At 45.7% G+C, this 15811-nt stretch overlaps 1 protein-coding gene across 1 annotated transcript in view; it reads left to right on the top strand.

Annotated features, from left to right (window-relative positions):
* The first annotated feature begins 1539 nt into the window (after positions 1-1539).
* Positions 1540-15811, top strand: part of LOC140395454 (tripartite motif-containing protein 16-like) — a 54050-nt gene continuing 39778 nt past the window's right edge. Inside the window, exons 1-5 of the mRNA XM_072483225.1 lie at positions 1540-2124; positions 7290-7385; positions 7476-7709; positions 9904-10072; positions 13089-13172. Coding sequence (XP_072339326.1) covers positions 1540-2124; positions 7290-7385; positions 7476-7709; positions 9904-10072; positions 13089-13172 — 1168 coding nt within the window. The remainder of the gene's footprint in view (positions 2125-7289; positions 7386-7475; positions 7710-9903; positions 10073-13088; positions 13173-15811) is intronic.

The following is a 15811-nucleotide window of genomic DNA, read 5'->3' as shown; positions in this document are numbered from 1 at the left end:
TCCTTAGCTTCTGCTGCTAGTGCGTCGAGTTCCAATTTATCAGGCTTCAGAGCGGCTTCCATAGTGTCTTTGTGTAATAAATTGATGCACCATTAATCTACTGCTAGACGATGAGAGCAAGAGAACATAGGCTTTATTACACAAGAACTTGCCTGCCTGAGATCGCTGTAACTAAGCGCCGCCCCCAGGCGGCTGGTCTATATACCGTCCAGGGGGGCGGAGCCCACCAGGGTTCCAGTACACTACATGGAAAAGGGATCATTTTACAATACTCTACAGACAACTTATTCTGGTGAATACATTCAAAGAACAAACAAAGAACAAAGAAATGTACAGCACAGGAACAGGCCCTTCGGCCCTCCAAGCCCGTGCCGACCATGCTGCCCGACTAAACTACAATCTTCTACACTTCCTTCACCACAGTGGGTTTCCACCAGGTGCTCCGGTTTCCTTCCACAGTTCAAAGATGTGCAGGTTAGGTGGATTGGCCATGGTAAATTGCCCCTTAGTGTCCAAAAAAGATTAGGTGGGGTTACTGGGTTATGGGGATAGGGTGGAGGCCTGGGCTGTAGTAGGGTGCTCTTGCCAAGGGCCAATGGTGACTCGATGGGCCGAATGGCCTCCTTCTGCACTGTAAATTCTATACACAGAGTATTATTAATGATGTCTTCATTCCCAGCACCAGGATCACAACTGGCTGCAAAGGCCCGCACTCTGCAGTGAGATCCTGACGCTCGTTCCCCATTGGTCAATTGGCTCACATGACCCTTAAAAGGGCCAGCTACTATAACCTGTTTCTTCCTTTCCATTGAGCGTCATCAGTGGTTCAGTGGGTATCTACTTGTCCATGACTCAGAAGCTCGTGGGTTCAAGCCAACACCAAAGACGTGAGCTCATAATCTAGGTTGACACTCCAGTGGGGTACTGTCAGATGCAACGTTAAACCAAGGCTCTGTCTACCCAGTGGACGCAAAGCATCTCATGGTTCTAATTAGAAGAAGAGCAGGAGCATTTTACTGGCCAATATTTATCTCTCAACCAACACTAAAAACAGATTACCTGGTCATATACCTCATAGCTGTTTGTCGGATCTTGCTTTGTGCAAGCTGAATGTTATGTTTAGTAAATTGTAGTTGTGACTGCTTCAAAAGTACTTTATTGGCTGTAAAACTGTTTGCAACATCCCTTCTTTCAACCCCTAATTTCAGCGATGCCTAGGGAGGCAGAATGTCAGGAATGGTACAAAAATAACAGGAGGCAATGAATTATTTCAACAGCAGCTATGTTGCCTCACGGTGATCAAATCCCAGGAACAAGCAGGATCCCTGGCCCTTCGGCCAATAGTCAAATGATGCCTCCAGCAGGAGAGTTGAAGCTGTACATTTCTGTTGGAATGCTGGAATTTAATTTATTGGTGACTGACAGTTAAACCCCACCCCCAACACCTTCTGCACCCCTTGATGGGTGTGTCTAACTAGCTGGCAATCGGTTTAAATCCCAGTGCTGTTGACTCGGGACTCAGGTTCTGTTTTCTGCAAAATGGCTGCTGTGAATGTGCTTCTCTCAGAGGACAGCCTGCTTTGTGGGATATGCTTGGAAATGTTCAGGGATCCTGTCACAATCCCGTGTGGACACAGTTTCTGTCTGGGATGCATTCAGAGTTGCTGGGATCGCGACATGGATGGTGGAGGTCAGAAATGTCCTCAATGTCAACATGGGTTCACTCCCAGACCTCAGCTTCTCAGAAGCCTCGTCCTGTGTAGAGTGGTTGAAGACTTTGCCTCATCCAAGGGGAGCTCTGCTGAAGGCCCAGCTGCTGGCCCAGGCGATGTGGCCTGTGATTTCTGCACCCATACCAAGTTACAGGCAACACAATCCTGCCTGGCATGTCTGGCTTCTTACTGCAGAATCCACTTGAAGCCGCACCGGGAGAATGTGGCATTCCAGCATCACAGCCTGACCCAGCCCCTCAAGGAGCTCAGCCAGAGACGGTGCCCGGCTCATGGAAAATCTCTTGACTTATTCTGCAGAACAAATCAGACCTTTATCTGCTCCGTGTGTACAACAAAGGAACACAGGAACCATGAGACAGTCACGGTGGAGGAGGAAGGGGCTGATAGAAAGGTGAGATCACTGCCTTCATTGTATATCACTTTACGGAAAGGAAATGGTCCGAAGTCATATAAGGCGGCAGGGTTACACAGTGGTTAGCACCGTTGCTTCACAGCGCCTGGGTCCCAGGTTCGATTCCCGGCTTGGGTCACTGTCTGTGCGGAGTCTGCACGTTCTCCCTGTGTCTTTGTGGGTTTCCTCCGGGTGCTCCGGTTTCCTCCCACAAGTCCTGAAAGATGTGCTGTTAGGCAATTTGGACATTCTGAATTCTCCCTCAGTGTACCCGAACAGGCGCCGGAATGTGGCGACTAGGGGCTTTTCACAGTAACGTCATTGCAGTGTTAATGTCAGCCTCCTTCTGACAATAAAGATTATTAAAATTATTAATTAAGGCTGCTCTGAAATAGGAACAGGAGGAGGCCATTCAGCCCTTCAAGCCTGTTCCAGCATTCAATTATATCATGATTGCTGTGTGCCTCAACTTTCTCTTCCCTACTTTGTTTCCCTAATACTTAATTCCCCTGCCGAATAAAAGTCTATTTTATTTTTTATTTTTTATAAATTTAGAGTACCCAATTCATTTTCTTTTCAATTAAGGGGCAATTTAGTGTGGCCAATCCAACTATCCTGCACATCTTTTGGGTTGTGGGGGTGAAACCCACGCAAACATGGGGAGAATGTGCAAACTCCACACGGACAGTGACCCGGAGCCGGGATCGAACCTGAGAACTAACCACTGCGTCACTGTACTGCCCTTAATAAAAATCTATTAATCCCTTTCTTGAAAGTTTTAACTAACACTTCTCCATCCACCCCGAAGTCTCAAATGGTTAAAAAAATAAAAGCCAATGGGATCCAGGGTAATGTAGCAAGCTGAATACAAAATTGGCTCAGTGACAGGAAACAATATTCATGGGTGATTTTGCAACAGGAAGACTGTTTCCAGTGGTGCTCCACCTTCATTTCATGGGCATGGCCCCCTCACCCTCTGGCCCTTAGCAGTGCCACCCTGGCACTTGGGCACCCTTGCACTGCCATTGTGGCACCCAGGCAGTGCTCCTGACAGCTTGGCAGTGCCAGGGTGTCAGTGCCAAGGTGCCAATTGGGCATTGCCAAGGTGCTTGCATTCCACAGGGAGGGCAGGGGGCCACCCAGCACTTACCCTGACCATCCTGGGTCTCCGGTGGCCCGGCGGGAGACTCCCCCCCCCCACCAGATGCTGTTCCGCCTGGTTCACGTTTGAGTGGATTAGCACTTATCGGCGCCCGGCTGCAGCCTCTCTGAAGAGGCCAAAGAATCGAGGGAGGGCATTGGATCCCACGCAGGTAGGTTGTAAGTACGTTTTCAACCTATTGCAGCGAGTATTGGGTGCGGGACTCCGACTCCGAAGTCTTGCGGGACTCCAGAGAATCCCAGGAGGCATGGAGGCTGTCGGGAGGCTCGCTGTAAGCCTCTCTCGACATTCTCTGCACGCGTTGCGTTCAAGCGAGAGCCGGAGAATCGCGTTCTACATTTGTCCAAAGTGAATTCCATCTGCCACAGTTTTGCCCACTCACTGAATTCATCAATGTTACTTTGGAACGTTCAGCTTCCATCTACAGTGGTTACTACGAAGCCTAACTTAGTGTTGTAACAATATGTATATTGTAAGGAATACAAAGGGTTAACAATTTGATGTTAATACTTCTCACCACCAATGACAGCATGGTGGCGCAGTGGATTAGCCCTGCTGCCTCACGGTGCCGAGGTCTCAGGTTCGATCATGGCTCTGGGTCACTGTCCATGTGGAGTTTGCACATTCTCCCCGTGTTTGATGTGGGCTTCGCCCCCACAACCCAAAGATGTGCAGGCTAGGTTGATTGGCCACGCTAAATTGCCCCTTAATTGGAAAATATTAATTGGATACTTTAAAAAAAAATTTTAAAGAAAAAGAAAATATACTTCTCACCACCAGGTGGAGATAAGGAGCAGTCATATAAATATCATGTGACTCCTGAGATTCTGGGGGAAGGTATTTAAGGCTTGAGAGAGATTAGTTGCAAAGTGTAGAGTTCTGTAGTTAGAGATATCATATAGTTTAATTTAATAACTTACACCTTGTGACTTGTTCGAATCTTATTTAAGTAGTGTAAATAAATCAGCTTTGTTCATTTACTTAGCTTGATGTTCTTTGTTCAACACTATGTACTCAGGACATCCTGATTTACAAAACAGAGAACATCACAAGTGTCGTCAGTAAACTTGGGTACAACACCTCTCTATTCCTTTAACCAATAGAGAAAATGCTGGAAAATCTCAGGAGGTCTGGCAGCATCTATAAGGAGAGAGAAGAACGAACGTTTCAAGCCCAGATGACCCTTTGTCAAAGCAAAGATAGCTCTTTTCTCTCCTTACAGATGCTGCCAGACCTGCTGAGATTTTCCAGCATCTTCTCTTTTGGTTTCAGATTCCAGAATCCACAGTAATTTGCTTTTATCTCTCTATTCGTCTATTTAAGTAATTTATAAATGTAATGAGAAGCTCAGGCCCCAGTACAGATACTTGTGGGACACCACTAGTCACATGCTGATAATTTGAGTGCATACCCAATTTCCCCAACGCTATCTCCTACCTCCTAACACATCCGTATCCATGCCAATTCCACATACTTTCATTTTTCGTTCGCAGTCTCTTGTGTGAAACTTCATCAAATGCCTTCTGTAAGTTCATATAATAATATGCATAGATATTCCCTTATCTACCATGTCAGTGATCTCCACAAAATCAATTAGACATGACCTACCTCTCACAAATACATTCTGGTGCTCTCTCATCAGCCCAGATTCTGTGCACGTACTCTTTCACTCTATTCCGAATGATAAATTCTAGTCACTTTCCCACAACAGTCAGACCAAGTTTCCGAGCTTTTCCTCCTGGGGGTTTAATGTGTGGACATTGAGTGCTGGCAGGATCACCATGCACTGTGATGCTGGCCACAGTAGCCACCCATCATGCCCTGTCAGGAAATTCCTTACACATGGTGATTGGCCTCTTGGGAGAGGATGCACGAGACCTGTGGACCTATACCCGATTATCAACGAGTCCCATCAGCAGAGAGGGTAATATGAGAAGGAACTATGAAGGCCAAGCATCTTATAGAATAGAACATGGAATGCTTACAACACAGAAGGAACCATTTGGCCCATCATGCTCATGTCAACTCTCTGTAAGAGCAATCAGCTATTCTCACTCTTCTGCATTTTCCCCATTGCCCAGCAAATTTCTCATTTTCAGATTACTATCAAATTCACTTTTCAAATCCACAACTGAAACTGCTTCCATCACACTCTCGGGCAGTATATTCTAGAACCTGGATCCTAATCACTCACTGCATAAAAACATTTTTCCTCATGTCACCCCTGGTTCTTTTGCCAGTCTTCTTAAATTGGTGTCATCTGTTTCTCAATCCCTCAGCCAATGGAAACAGCTTCTCCCTGATTATTCTCATGAGTTTCGATGCACTATTAAATCTCCTCTCAATCTTTTTTCTAAAGAGAACAATCACAGCTTTGCCAATCTATCTCAAAACTGAAGTCTCTCACAGTGCAGAGTGGCACAGCGGAAGCGTGCTGGGCCCATAAGCCAGAGAACCATGGATCGAAACAACCCTCTGCTATCCACTGTTACACCTTGTTGTAGTAAAAGTTTATTAGCTTCCTGCTTCCAATTATGATGTGAAGATGCCGGCGTTGGACTGGGGTGAGCACAGTAAGAAGTTTTACAACACCAGGTTAAAGTCCAACAGGTGTGCTTCAAATCACTAGCTTTTGGAGCACTGCTCCTACACCTGAGGAAGGAGCAGTGCTCCGAAAGCTAGTGATTTGGAACAAACCTGTTGGAGTTTAACCTGGTGTTGTAAGACTTCTTACCGTGCTTCCAATTAAATCTGCAAACAATCACTCAAATCATGTAAGGGTGGCATTTGGCACAGTGGTTAGCAGTGGGACTGCGGCGCTGAGGACCCAGGTTCGAATCCCGGCCCTAGGTCACTGTCCGTGTGGAGTTCGCACATTCTCCCCGTGTCTGTGTGGGTTTCACCCCCACAACCCAAAGATGTGCTGATTAGGTGGATTGACCACACTAAATTGCCCCTTAATTGGAAAAGAAAAATAATTGGCTACTCTAAATTTATTTTAAAAAACTATAGTCTCTCATCTGCCGAAACTAGTCTTGTATGTTTTCTGCACCATCTCCAATGGCTTCTCATCCTTCTTGAAGTGTGGGGTCCAGAACTGGATACAATTCTTCAAGTTGCGGCTGTTTTATAAAGGTTCATCATAACTGCCTTGTTTTTGTATTCCATGACCTTATTTACAAAGCTCAGGATTCCACATGTCTTATAAGACATTTACAGCGCTTCAGAGTGATTTTATTTTAACTGTCATCCAGCAACCTTGTGCAGGGCAATTTTTCACTTTACTCTGCTTGCAGTTGAAATATAATTTATGTAGAAGTCTTGCCCCTGAGTCACAAAGTTCTGGGTTTAAGTCCCACTCCAGGGCTTGTGCACAAGAATCAAAGCTGACACTCCAGTGCAGTACTGAGGGAGCACTGTGCTTTTGGAGGAGCTGTCTTTCAGACGAGACGATAAAATTGAGGCTCCAACTGCCTCGGGTGCATGTAAAACATCCCAGGCCACCATTGAGAAGAAGAGCAGGGGAGTTATCCTCAGTATTCTGACCAATATATATCCCACTATCAACATTATAAAAACAGATTATCTGGTCATTCTTACACTATGGGGGTTTGCTATATGCAAATTGGCTGCAGTGTATCCTAGATTAAAACAGTGACTCCACCTCAGAAGTACTTTATTGGCTGTAAAGCATTTTGATACATCCTGTAGTCATGAAAAAAACTATATACAAATCTTTTTCAATAACAGTGTCTAAGCAATGACGCACGAGGAGGTCCACAAATGTTGAAATACGTGGCAAGTCATTAGGCATGTGATTGAGATAAGGTCTGTTAGCAATGGTATTCACACAAAATATTGACCAGCATTCCCTTTCCAGATGTGAATTGACTTGCATTTCTAGGTAGTCCTGGGGACTGGGATCTCGGGGTGAGGACAGGATGCATTTGTTGGTTCATGTCAAAGATTCACCATTAACTTAACATACCTTCCTCTTTTCAAGAAAAAGCTTCTCCAAAAAGGACGTGAAGCAGAAGCAGAGACACAGAAAACCCTCACTGAGATCAAACTTCTGGAACAAACCGTTGACTCAATCATGGTGAGTGAGTCCTTGAGGTTTGAGGTACATTGGTTGCCTGTAGTGCATGTGGTCAGACTGTCATTGGCCTTGTGTCTTATTCTCTGTTAGAGTTCTTCCCTCAAAGTGGGATGTGAAATCAGAGGCACATTCTCTGCAATGACTGAAGCCATTGAGGAAGTTGCGGAAGAAGTGATTGGATTGATAGAGAGCGCAGTGCGGGCAGCATTGAAACAGGCTGACAGTATCCGGCGCCAACTGGAAAAGAAATGTAGTGAGCTGAGAGAGAAAGAGGAGCAACTGAAAACCCTGTCAAAGAGCAACGATCATATGATGCTGGTGCAGGTAATGAATATACCCAAGTGATAAATACCAAATCTATTCCTACTTATGCACCTGAAAATCTGTGTTGATTCAGACCTTATGGAATAAAGGTGATAACAGCTTTGTGACAAAGATCAATGTGTGTACACCCAATAACAAGAGATTAAAAAAAACTGAGAGGGTAAACTCTCTGTTGGCTCAGTAAGTTGATTCTGAATTACCTGAGTCATACCTAGCTGGACTCACAGACTTTAATCACTGCTTGGTGTTGTGTCAGTTAACAGCAGTGCAGCAGCATTATGAGGCTTCAATAGTCTGGTGTCTCAGGTCCGAGTGAGGGAACACAGTCAGGGTTGCTGCACTAGATCCCTTCTCTAAGTGTTTGCGTTTGATGCAAGGCAAGGGACAGAGACAGGTCAACCTGTCTGAACGCACTAACATAACTGGATCACACCATCCTCCTCCAAACCCCTTCTTCCAAACCCCCTCCTCCATTGTACAGCTTGATGGGATTGTCCTCATCTGGTTCCACGTTTACCTATCCAGTCGCAACTACAGGATTTCCAGCAATGGATTCTCTTTTTGACGCACATTGTTATCTTTGGTGTTCCCCAAGGATCTATCCTTGGCTGCCTACTATTTTGCCTCTACATGTTGCCCCTTGGCAATTTCATCCACAGACAATGGCTCAGCTTCTACCCGAGTCCTAACAATATTCAGCTCCATCTACCTCACTATCACTTTTGACCCTTCCATTGTTTGTCCAACATCCATTTGAGTCACAATTCCCTCCAGTTATGTATTGAGAAGACTGAAGACATCATCTTTACCCCCCACTACAGATTCCCTCATTATTGATTCAGTCCCCCTCCAAAGAAACTGCCTCAAGCTGAACCAACTTGTCCCAATCCAAGCATCCTATCTGACCTTTGGCTGACTAACTGGCCTGACACCCTCTCTATCACCAGGACGACTTCCTCCTCTGTAATAATTCCCAACTCCTATCTATCTATTGCCTGTATCCTACCTTGCTTGAATTCTCATTCACCTATTACCCCCATATTTGATGACCTACATTGGTTCCAGGTCACAGACACCAGCAGGAGTGGGCAGTGTCCCTTGGACACGAGGAGCAGGTAGTGTGTTTCTGTAATAAAAACAGAAAATGCTGGAAAAACTCAGCAGGTCTGTCGGCATCCGTGAAAAGAGAAACAGAATTAAAGTTTTGAATCTGTATTACTCTTCTTCAGAGCTAAAGAGAGGTAGACATGTGATGCATTTTATACTGTTGAAGAGGAGCTGGAGTCCGTGGAGCAAAATAGAAGGTCAGGGATAGGTGGAAGCTTAGGAGAGATTTGACAAAGATCTTGTGGACACAAGACAAAGGGAGTGTTAATGGTGGTATTATCAGAGAAGGTGTGAAAAGTCGCACAAAGGTAAGATAGCAGAATGCGTTAATAGCAGAACATGGGTTTGCATTCTGTGAAAGCCAAACACAAGAACAAGTTAGGCCCTGTGGGGAGGGGGGGGCGGTGGAGAAATGTCAATCAAGGAAAGTCGACAATTTACTTAATTTGTCTAAACATTGAGTCCCTGCTGAGCTAATGCCTTTATTGCCTGGGCTCTCAGTCTAACATGTTCATGGTCTGAAGTTTTTGAACTCAATGTTAAGTTCAGAAGGCTGTAATGTACCTAATCAGAAATTAGGTCCTGTTCCTTCAGTTTGCATTGGGTTTCACTGGCCAAGGACCAAAATGTGGGCATGAGAGCAAGGTGATGAGTTGAAATGGTAAGTGACAGGAAGGTTGGGGTCTTGCTTGCGGACTGAGCCAAGGTGTTCTTCAAAGCTGTCACCCAGTCTGTGTTTAGTTTCCCCAATGTAGAGACTGCATTGGGAACAGTGAATACAGTAGACTAAGTTGAAGGAGGTGCAGGTTAATCACTGCTTCACTTATAAGGGCCATTTGGGGCCTTGGGCAATGAGGAGAGAGAAGGTAAAGGAGCAGGTGTTATACTTTCTGCAATAGCATGGGAAGGTGCCATGGGAAGTTGATGAGAGGTTTGGCGTGATGGAGAAGTGTCCAGGATATCATGGAGGGAATGGTCCCAGTGGAATAATATTTTTTTTTCAGATTTCCAGCACCTGCAGAATTTGCTTTTATTATAGTGTGTCTTTAATATTTTCAAGCTTCTTCTTGGTTTTATTTCCTATTAGAAATCTTTATCCTTGAACGCACCATTGCAAAGTCGAGATATCCCAGCATTTTGCTCCAATGTTGAAGTCCGTCTCAGGTGTGCCAGTAAAGCAGTAACCGATCTCTCAGCACTGGTTGCAGGATACCTTAGAGCAGCTGCCAAGCAACTGAAAAACAACAAAATAAAGGGTCAGTCAGTTAGTTTATCTGTTAATTATGTGGCAGAAAATCAGCTATTCATTTTATAAATTTTGTACAAAATATTGTTAATGCACCTGGATGTCACAGCTTTACATGCCTGGAAATTATATTTCGCAATATTACATTTTTAAAATACTTTTAACATTTGTTCTCACCATCTCTTTTTTTTAAATAAATTTAGAGTGCCCAATTCATTTTTTTCCAATTGAGGGGCAATTTAGCGTGTTCAATCCACCTACCTTGCCCATCTTTGGGTTGTGGGGGTGAAACCCACACAAACACGGGAGAATGTGCAAACTCCACACGGACAGTGACCCAGGGTCGGGATCGAACCTGGGACCTCGGCGCCGTGAGGCAGCAGTGTTAACCACTTCGCCACCGTGCTTGTTCTCACCATCTCTAATTGTGACCATGATGCATTACCCCTCTCTGCAACTTTCACAAGGTCAACGTTCTTTTCTCCCACACCACTCCTCTATGAGAATGCCCTCGACTGGATTCACCTTCACCAATCTGATCGTAGCCAGAGTATTACCTGCAATGGCTTCTCTTCCTGACCTCATACATTTTCCACTGGAATCAAAGTGTGAGTTTGCACCTTTCAAACCCACAACCTCCACAATCCAGAAGGACAAGGACACCAGATACATGGGAACACCACCACCTTGAAGTTCCCCTCGCCACTCGCCATCCTGACTTGGAAATCATAGAATTTACAGTGCAGAAGGAGGCCATCTAATCTGTGCCGGCCCTTGGAAAGAGCACCCTACACCCTATGCCTGGAGCCCACACATCTATCCTATCCCCATAACCCAGTAACCACACCTATCCTTTTTGGACACTAAGGGGCAATTTGGCAAGGCCAATCCACCTAACCTGCACGTTTTTGGACTGTGGGAGGAAACTGGAGCAGCCGGAGGAAACCCACGCAGACACGGGGAGATCGTACAAACCCAACACAGACAGACACCCGAGGCTGGAATTGAACCCGGGTCCCTGGAGCTGTGAGGCAGCAGTGCTAGCCACTGTGCTACTGTTCCTGTCGCTCGGTCAAAATCCTGGAACACCCTCCCTAAAAGAACTGTGGGTGTATCTACACCACATGGACTGCAGTGATTAAAGGAGCCAACTCACCACCACTTTCTCAAGGGCAATTAAGGATGGGGAATGAATGATGACCTAGCCAGTGACACCCACATCGCATGAATGAATAAAAGTCCCATTCACCTATCGCCCCCGTGCTGGATCTTGGTTAAGATATATCTTGATTTCAAAATTCTCAACCAGGTTTTCAAATCCCTTCAAAGTTTTGGCCTCCCTACCTCTGTAACCTCCTACAACCCTCTGAGATTTTGACAATTCTCTTGAGCATTCTCAAATTTAATTGCCTGCCATGCTTCAACAGCCTGGGCCAGAGGCTCTGGAATTTCCTCCCCAGAAATCACCACCTTTCTGCCTCTCCTTTCTTCTTTAATGTACTCATTAAATCCTACCTATTTGACCAAGCCTTCGGTACCTGCCCAAATATTTCATTATGTATCTCGGTGTCAGATTTGGTTTGATAGCACTTCTGTGAAGCACTTGAGGTATTTTACTATGTTAAAGCTTCTATATAAATGCAAATTGTTTGTGAGTTCCACCAAGGGTCCCTTCCTCTTCTTCATCCCTATCCAACCCTTAGACACTCTATCCTCATTATGCATGCTAGACTGAGAGCCCAGGCAATAAAGGCATTAGCTCAGCAGGGACTCAATGTTTAGACAAATTAAGTAAATTGTCGACTTTCCTTGATTGACATCTTAAGTCATTATAATAAGTTATTTCTGTGTTCTCTTTTATCAATGTTTATTTGGACAAAAATAAGAGGAGTGAAGTTTAATGCTCTATCTGGTTGACTCTTTTATAAGGTTGTAGGAAAGAGCAGTTTTGTTTTTCAAAGAATGTTTCTGATTTTTCTTCCTCAGCAGTTCCATTCTTGCCAATGCTGCTTATCGGGGTGGGCCCCGATCACAGGTCAGACCCCATCGGAGGCCCCCCCCCCCCCCGGCGAAGGAGCCCTCCCCCCCCTCACAGGCCGCCCCCCGAGCGTTCCCGCAGAGTTCCCGCCAGCAGCGACCAGGGGTGAATGGCGCCGGCAGTACTCTGTCATGTCGGAGCGGCCGCTCGGCCCATCCGGACCGGAGAATCGGCGGCCCCGCCGATTCCAGCGGCCCACGCCGCGCCAAACGCGCCGGCGCAAACGCCGACGATTCTCCGCACCTCAGAGGATCGCGCACCGGCGCGTTTGGCGTGGCGTGGGCTGCTGGAATCGGCGGGGCCGCCGATTCTCCGGTCCGGTGCGCGGGGCTCAGAGAATCCCCCCCCCCCCCCTATTTCCACTTTACAACATCACTCCCATCTGCCTGAACCTCCGTCCATCTGCTGATAAATCTCTAATCATTGCCTCGGCTTTCTCCAGAATTGACATTTCCCAACCTCCATAAATTTCAATTCATCCAAAACTCGGCGGTCTGTATTTTAACTCACAACAAACTTGTTCACCCATTACACCTCTCTCAAATACCATTGAAAATAAAATGAAAATCGCTTATTGTCACAAGTAGGCTTCAAATGAAGTTAGTGAAAAGCCCCTGGTCGCCACATTCCGGCGCCTGTTCAGGGAGGCTGTTACATTCCCCTAACACTTCAATAGTAAGTCACATTCTTGCCTCTGACCTAGCTTCCATTCACTTCTCACCACTATTGGCAGCCTCGACTTCAATGCCTCATTCTGCCAATTATGCAGATGTGACAATTCCCCAGCTCTAGTAGCTCACACCTGAGGATGGTCGGGGAGGAGCAGCCAATGGCCCTGAACAACATTCTGGTGAATTACTGCATTCAGGACAATCAGAAATAGGGATAATTAGGATTGGAACAAAACAAAGAAGGGAGTAAGACTCAAATAACAGAAAGTAAAGTTATTAAATCTTCCCTGTGTTCTTCCTACATTAATTTTGATTAGAACCAGACCGGGATCTCCCCACAGTGACTCCCTCACCAGAAGTTCCCCTGCTTCACCTGGAGACCAGAGAGGATTTCCTACCTTGTGAGTGTTCTCTGCTAATTTATCAGGGTTATTTACTGCCACAATCATGGAAATGAGCAGGCAAGTAACTGTGCAACATGATCTTCATGCCTAATTTCAAGGGCTATCTAATCTAGTCCTTTTTATATAGTGTTTTTTTTGTATGCTATATGCACTGTTCTGTAAAAAACAAAAATGAAGGATGTATTGTTTCCACTGTCACAAACACAGTGAACAGCAGGTGAATTCATACAACTATCTAACTCTGTACAAACTGAGAGCATCAGCAGTCATACAGAATGTGGCAGGTCAAAGCATCATTCAGGCAGTGCTAAATCCATGCTGATATCTGACATTAACAGCCTACACAATGTTTTAGTGATGTTCTCATCCATTACAGGTTATGTTACTTGTTCGTAAATCAGTAAACCATGCAGGAAATTCACTATTCCTGGGATATAGGAACAGAGGGCGACCATTCAACCCCTCCAACATTTCAACATTTAATGAGGGCTACCTCCATTTACCCGTCTTGGCTTCATACCCTTTTATACGCTAGGTTGATAAAAATCTATTGATCTCATATTTAAAATGATTAACCGAGTTAACAATTACTACTCTTTTGTGGGAAAGAATTACACACTTCGACTACCTTTCGCAAGAAGAAGTGTTCCAGTTATGTATCAGAGAATACATTCCTGCTGGTTTGTGTATCACGTGAAGCGTAGTGACATCAGCAGAGTGTTCGCTTGGCCTTTAAGGAGATCACCATTCACTTTTTCTCCAATTAAGGTGCAATTTAGTGTGGCCAATCCACCTACTCTGCACATCTTTGGGTTGTGGGGGCGAAACCCACGCAAACACTGGGAGAATGTGCAAACTCCACACGGACAGTGACCCAGAGCCGGGACCAAACCTCGGACCTCGGCGCAGTGAGGCAGCAGTGCTAACTACTGTGCCACCGTGCTGCCCTGAGATCATCATCTTTGATTGTATGAGCAACACCATTAATAAACTTCTCATCGTGTTTTACAAGAATCCAGAATGTGGGCAACTCCATACCTTTTCTCTATGAGACAACAAAGAAGTATAACAAGAGTAAACTGGAGACGAAGATTGAGGCAGGAAAAATCGCAGGGAAAAAAATTGTCGACTAATAGTGGGACAGCATTAGGAGCAATGGAAGATTCTCGGGACCGGACTCAAACACACACAGACGTCAGGTGAAGCACTGCCGCCGATGTGAAGGTTTAAAAAAAAAAATTTCAACTGCATCTGTGAGCAAGAATACCGACAGTCGGGGAAGACTTGCTTGCGTTGAAGTGAGCAGGGGCTGGGTTGCAGGGATCGCCCACGTGGCGAAGCTAAATGAGCTGTGGGGAACAGGGCGTTCGAAGTTTGCCAACTCTGCACGGCTATACTCAGAGAAAAAGTCAAACTACAGTCAGGCAAAATGGGAAAGAATTCCTAGTTGCTTGTGATGGGGATCGTTTGTGCCTTACTTCCATTAGAAATCAAAGGAAGGAAGTGCAGACCCGAGAAGCTAGGATCCACAAATGGTGGGGAAAATGGGTGCCATGGATACATTTGATGAGGATCATCATGGAATTCATATGAGGAAAGACTCCAATTACTTCTCATATCAAATCAGGCGCCGGAGAACCTAAAGGTCGCAACATTTCATAGAATCATAGAATTTACAGTGCAGAAGGAGGTCATTCGGCCCATCGAGTCTGCACCGACTCTTGGAAAGAGCACCCTACCCAAGCCCACACCTCCACCCCATCCCCATAACTCAGTAATCCCACCCACCACTAAGGGCAATTTTGGACACTAAGGGCAGTTTAGCATGGCCAATCCACCTAACCTGCACATCTTTGGACTGTGGGAGGAAACCGGAGCACCCGGAGGAAACCCACACACACACGGGGAGAACGTGCTGACTCCGCACAGACAGTGATCCAGGCCGGGAATCGAACCTGGGACCTGGAGCTGTGAAGCAATTGTGCTAACCACCATGCTACCCTTTCCCAGCTCAGTAGGGTGCAAAACCTTTATGCTGCAACAGAATTTAGTTTACCCAGCAAAACCAGGAGATAAGTCTTACACTGAATTAAAGAAAATCTTAGAGGGACATTTCTCTCCTAGACCGTTATTGATTGCAGAAAGGTTTTGGTTCCACCGCTGTAATCAGGAAGAAGGTAAAAGCATTTTACAGTTTGCAGCGTCTTTATGACAGTTAGCTAAATATTGCAAATTTGGTGCAGCATTCATAATCCCTACAGTGCAAAAAGAGGCCACCCGGCCCATCGAGTCTGCACTGGCCCTCTGAAAGAGCACCCTACACAGACCCAATCCCCCGCCCCATCCCCGTAATCTCACCTAGGGGCAATTTAGCATGGCCAATCCACCTAATTGGCACATCTTTAGACATTGGGAAGAAACCGGAGCACCCGGAGGAAATCCTCGCAGATGAGGGAAGAATGTGCAAACTCCGCACAGCCACCCGAGGTCAGAATTGAACCCGGGTCTCTGCTGCTGTCAGGTAGCAGTGCTAACCACTGTGCCGCCCTTTTAATGATACTCTTTGTGACAGTCTGGTTTGTGGACTCTGCAGTGAAGCTATTTAGAGGAAGCTGCTTACTGTAAGTGATTTAACT

Source organism: Scyliorhinus torazame, chromosome 18, assembly GCF_047496885.1.
Source record: "Scyliorhinus torazame isolate Kashiwa2021f chromosome 18, sScyTor2.1, whole genome shotgun sequence".
In the NCBI taxonomy this organism is placed as follows: domain Eukaryota; kingdom Metazoa; phylum Chordata; class Chondrichthyes; order Carcharhiniformes; family Scyliorhinidae; genus Scyliorhinus; species Scyliorhinus torazame.
Note: the sequence above shows the minus strand (reverse complement) of the source record. Positions and strands in the feature narration are given on the sequence as shown.